General features: G+C 49.3%; 1 protein-coding gene across 1 annotated transcript in view; it reads left to right on the top strand.

The window, feature by feature from the left end:
- The first annotated feature begins 2,487 nt into the window (after nucleotides 1–2,487).
- Nucleotides 2,488–6,000, top strand: part of LOC136503414 (uncharacterized) — a 42,601-nt gene continuing 39,088 nt past the window's right edge. Inside the window, exon 1 of the mRNA XM_066498501.1 lies at nucleotides 2,488–2,666. Within this exon, the coding sequence (XP_066354598.1) occupies nucleotides 2,488–2,666 (179 nt within the window). The remainder of the gene's footprint in view (nucleotides 2,667–6,000) is intronic.

The following is a 6,000-nucleotide window of genomic DNA, read 5'->3' as shown; positions in this document are numbered from 1 at the left end:
AAGCTCAATGTATATAAAAGTAATCACAAGCTTGTGTAACGGGGATGCAAACCAACGGGAAGAACAAGGTTGACACGATGATTTTTCTCCCGAGGTTCACGTGTTTGCCAACACGCTAGTCCCCATTGTGTCGACCGCTCACTTGGTGGTTCGACGACTAATTGGCATCACCCGCCAAGCCCACACATCGAGCGCCACAAGAACCTACCCCGGAAGTGAGGGTAGTTCAATAACACGCTTTACTAAAGTTGCTCTTCGTGGCTCCCGCGGGGCGAGCACAATACCCCTCACAAAAGCACTTCTCCAGAGCGCCGCACAAGCTTCTTGCGGGCTTCGATGGAGACCACCACCAAGCCGTCTAGGAGGTGGCAACCTCCAAGAGTAACAAGCACCACCGGCTTTCAACTCAATCACCTAGTGCCACTCGATGCAACCTCACAATGCAATCACACTAGAATCGCTCACTCACACGATCGGATGATCACTATCAAGTATGTGTGAGATGGAGGGCTCCCAAGCACTCTCAAGCATGGACACAAAGTCCCCCAAGGTGCTCAACACCAGCCATGGCCGGAGGCCACTTCTATTTATAGCCCCAAGGGCTAAACTAGCCATTACCCCTTCACTGGGTGTTTTTTGGGTCGATCGGACACAGCACCGGACGCGAATACTGGACGTGTCCAGTCGCTATACCAGACGTGTCTGGTAGTTGTCTGACCACCACGTGTCCTACCGTTGCCTCCAACAGCTCTCTGACAAGACGACCAAATGCTCAGCACGAAACGACTGGACGCTCAGCCGTTGTGTCTGGTCGAGTCTAGTAAGCCTCCTGGGCCAACCGGACGTGTCTGTTAGAAGCTGACTAGACACTGAGCCTTAGCATCCAGTCGGGTACAGTAAGCCCCCATGGACAACCGGACGTGTCCGGTCACACCGGACTAGACGCAGCTAGCGTCCAATCAACTGTTCCACCGAACACCATCTTTGCTGATTCCAGTCACACTGTGCAGTCCAGTCCTGAGCCACATACCGGACGTGTCCGATCTCCATACCGGACACGTCCGGTCACTCTGTGACTAGCATGACTAACTCATTTTCAACTCTATCTTCTTCACCCTTGCTCAAATGTGCCAACCACCAAGTGTATCACCTTGTGCACATGTGTTAGCCTATTTTTACAAACATTTTCAAGGGTGTTAGCCACTCAACTTGCCACGCCACTCGATCCTAGTGATGATGCAAAGTTAGATCACTCGAGTGGCACTAGATGACCGATATGCAAACAAGTTTGCCCCTCTTGATAGTACGGCCATCTATCCTAAACCCAGTCATCACCTTCTCTACACACCTATGACCGGTGAAATGAATTGCCCTAGGTTATACCTTTGCCTTGCGTATTCCATTCCATCTCCTCCAATGTTGATGCAACGCATGCACCAACACGATCAACAATGATATGATCCACTTCATATCATCACGTGATCATATTGGTTCATCGATCTTGACATCACTTGCTTTTCACCGTTACCTTCGTCCATCGGCGCCTAGTCTTGCTCAAGCTTCACCGCCACACGGTCCATCGCTCCAAAGCCTCTGACTTGCCCTTCACGCTTGCAACCAGTCCATCAAGCCAAGTCTTGTCTTGATCTTCTCCACCTTTGATCACATGACTCAATGTCATGTCTCATGTGTAATGAGCTCCTTCATCTTCTCATGTGTGAGCTTTGCAACATCTCCAAGCCATTTTCACCTTCATGACATATGTTGCTCACACACATGTACCTATAGACTAATTACCTATGTATCTCACATAAACACAATTAGTCCACCTAGGTTGTCACTCAATTACCAAAACCACACAAGGACCTTTCAGTCGGCTCGATTCCCCATGAGTGCGCTTGGTGGAGATTTAATTCCTTTTTAATTGGGACAACGGTTGAGATTCCTAGGAAGGTGGCTTGGTCCTATTTAATCAGGCCCGCTCGTAATGAATCTGCAACCTCCATCCCCAAATCTTGTTGCAAAAGTGAGGAAGAAGACTGTCGACCATAAGCGTCCCTGCAAGGTGCCACGTCTACTACTCACCAACTCACCCGGCTAATTGGCCATGGCGACATCATCGGGCAGTACACCATCGCCTCTATTGTCTACGCCTATGTCACCATCCTCGATGTCCTTTGGAGCCCTAGTGCTAGCAGCGGCATTACCACTGGCCATGCTCCCTATGCCTCTAGCCCAGTGGTCCCAGGAGGGGATGCTGGGGTTGGTGAAGGTGCTCCACCAGGGTCCTCGACCGGGCCTTCGACCCAACTAGTGCCATCTACATCGGAGGTGGTGATCGAGCTCTCCGACGAGGATGAGCTAGAAGATCTAACCCTACCGGTGGGTACTGCTCGCACTACCCCGGTCAGCTCCACCACCTCTACCACCTCCGCCATCCTTGACATCCCCAGCCCCTCCACTCCTTGCGTCGGCGTCTCACCGGACATGAGCCGTGATGAGGAGATCATGAGGAAGCTCTTTGTCGAGCTAAATCGTGAGGCCATTGGCATCCCGAGGGATGGTGGCCTAGTGATCCTCAGCAGCAATAGTAAGGAAGAAATCATCGAGGAGGAGGAGGTCGACGAGGAGAAGGAAGAGGTGAAGGATGAACCCATGGGCAGTGGGTCACCATCGAGGAGATAGGCTGCTCACATCTCATCAGCGAGCCCCCCAAGGAGCTTGGTGACGATCGAGGGTGGTGCCCACTCTAGCTGTCTTAGATTAGGGTTCTATTTTAGTCATTTGTAAATCCAACTTCATGAATTATCAATGAAATGACTAGTTCCCGATGTGGGTGTTTATTTTGCTTTTATCTGCTTTTTCTAAACCATTCCGTGTTTGAGTTGCCACAAGCAGAGTCGCAGCACACTTTGCATGTGGATGTAGTTCAAAGTCAGGATTTTTTCCACAGTTTTCTCCCCATGTTTGAGTTTACTCGCACCCCTAATCTATAGGCTAATCGGGATCTACCACAAAAGTCGGGTTGTAGCTTCACCCGCAACTCGGGCGCAAAAAATTTCTGAACCGTTTGTTACTCATTGGGCACCAAATCGCCAATTTTATTGCTGAAATAAAAAAGTGATAGTTTTCTTTGTGAGTAACAATAGGTGTGGTAGTCTAGGCGCACGTTGTGGCTGTGGAGTGGTTTTTTGTTGATTGTGTGCACTAGGCACCCATTTAACCCCTCGCCCCACTTCGATGGCAACCACTGCGCCTATTCTCCCGCTTAGCATTTCCAAAATCTGCCTTTAGCCTTTTCGCCTTTTGCCCTCAACTCCTCCCGTCCACCGCCGTCATGGCCTCAAGCTCTGAGCATGATGCCACCACTCACCGTGAGGAGGCTACCACAGCAGAGCCCTAGCCCCTGCTCCAACTGAAAGAAGAACCTGAGGACCTAGCGGAGCCAGTGGAGCCAGTGGTCATCGTTCAACTAAATGAATACTAGGTCACCTCGATGACATCGGAAATGAATCTAAAGACAGTGAGGGGGCATGGTCTTCTTCTAGAAGGTTATGAATGGACTACCACCCAAGGTGAGAATCGTCCGACCCCAGACACCTTCCAAATCACCACCTTTTCTGCTCATTGTGAATGCATATTTGGGGTGCCACCATCCAAGTTCTTGGAACGAGTTTGTAGAAACTACAAGATCGAGGTTGCTCAGATGTTGCCCAACCAATCGCTATGCTTAGCATTTTTGCCTTTCTATGTGAGGCATGGCTTGGAGTCGAGCCTTATCTCGATTTATGGCGCTACTTTTACTCAGGCATGTACCATGGCACCAATTTGTTCATTGGGTCAGTCGGTTTCTCCCTCAGGAAGAAAGGAGAGTACATTATTTTCCTGATCAAGTCCTCCTAGAAGGGCTATGTAGAGAAATGGTTTTACATTGATCTTCACGAGAAGAATGTCACCAAGGTAGATTATAGGATGTCTGTGACTAGTGAAGCATGGTACTCGACCCCCATCATGATTGAGAAGATGTGAGGCCATATCGAGTGTGTTCGGGCTCTCCGGGAAGCCAGATTGACCACCACACACGTAGTCGAGACCTTTGCTAGATGGAGGATCATTCCCTTGAAGTGCTGGAGTCTGGCCTACACATATTCGGGGATCACAGATCTGAACAGAGAGTCAGTGGTAGGTTGGATACCATTATCCTAACTTCATTCTTATTTAGAAATATTACCCCTTCGATTGTTTAGTTTTAACCTTGTCATGTTTTTTCAAAAGTGTCAGAGGAAGAGATCACTTGCCAGGTGAAGTTTATCCTTGGCATGGATCAGGCTAGCTGGGAAGCTGTCCTGCAGCCATATAGCACCGAGAATCCACCACCCGGGGTGAGTGGCTTAGGTCTCTTTAGACTTGCTTCCCTAAATAATTAAGTTAACTTGATCTCTTGTGTTGTCAGGCGCTCCCTGGTGTTGGAATTGTCTCGAGGAGTGTTGATATGAGCAATGATGAGGGGGACACCTCCGGAGCCCCCCAAGCCCTAGCCCCTATGCCTATCCGGGCCATGGACAAACCGGCCTAGGGACAAGCAAGGGTCAAGGAGAAGACTTCCCAAGAGCTAGTAGTGGTTGGGGAGAGGCTGCCACAGGAGCAGGCTATCCTGGAGAAGACCCCCGCCCCCAAGTCGAGGATGAGTCAGGGGAAGAAGGCAAAGGAGGACACAACACAGGGGCTAGCAAAACCTAGGGAGACACTGGCTGCCCGATCGGCCCCTCAAGTGGAGAAGAGAAAGCTCTGATTGCAAGGGGAACCCGACAACGTCTCCCTTCTAGAGAGCAAGAGGGCCAAGAGTAAATCCAAGAGCCCTCCTTCGGGAGGGGTGCGAGGGTGGCCACTGTAACACCCTAGATGTTAAGCATGCATTTAGCATTGGCATTGCATGAGCATAAGCATCATTGATCATTCATGAGCATGAGCATCCCAAATTTTATCTCTATGATTGCTTATATCACATGTGTTTGTTACAAAATGCGTTACATATGCTAGGATTTACATGTGACCCATGTATAAAATGTTTGTGGGACCTTAGGAATACCTTTAACATGTTTAGTATGTCATATGGAATAACTTTGGTATTCATAACTTGGACCAATTTGGCCTCTAAGTCATGGTTATAGTGTAAGTTATCATTTTCAAGTTGCATGTTTGACCTAAGTTGAACTATACTCTAGAGACTTTGCATGGCAGTGCACCCTTAAGTAAAGTTGTAGTACTTTATTAGAGCAACAACTTTTATTTTTGGGTCAAGGTCTAATTATATGCTTAACATGGTAAAATTGTGCTCACAAAAATCAATGCAGTGCTGTTTTGAAGACTTAAAAAATTCTCTAAGTCTAAACTCGTTTACAGTTTCAAGTACCCTAGTTTGGCACGTTATAGTTTGAAATCCGTGGTGATCTAGGCAAAGTTGGTATTGGCAAAGTTGTAGTACTCACTTAGCTCTATCACGAAGTTCTTTTGGTTTAGCAAATCACTGCACGGATTAGGATTTTTTGTCACTTGAAATCGTGCGGTCAGTCACCTGCATTTGCTCGATTCAGAGTTTTAGCTCGCCGTGGGTGGCCGACCAAACTCAGAGTGTGACCGCCATGTGGCCACCGTAGGACGGTGTTGGGCCCCCATCGCGGTCGAGGGCATGTGATAACCGTGACGCCACGCTGCTCATTTCCCTCTCTCATTTGCACTCTCTCCCTCTCTGTTGCTCCCTCTCGCGCGAACAATGGAGGCACTAAGCTGTCGATGCCAGTGCCGTCTGCTCGGCACCTCACCGTGCTCGCACTGCTTTCTCGCCATAGCTACAGCTCCGCTATGTTCCCACCACCTCGCCAAACCCTTTGTGTAGCTAGCAGAGCACGGTAAGGCCCCTGTGCTGTGCCGCGGCCATCGCCGTCGTTCTCACCGCCGTGGCACACCACACATGACCGGGCTGCCCCCAACCACCATTCA

The sequence above is a fragment of the Miscanthus floridulus genome, chromosome 14, assembly GCF_019320115.1.
Source record: "Miscanthus floridulus cultivar M001 chromosome 14, ASM1932011v1, whole genome shotgun sequence".
Classification (NCBI taxonomy): Eukaryota; Viridiplantae; Streptophyta; class Magnoliopsida; order Poales; family Poaceae; genus Miscanthus; species Miscanthus floridulus.
This window is presented reverse-complemented; position numbering and strand designations above follow the sequence as displayed.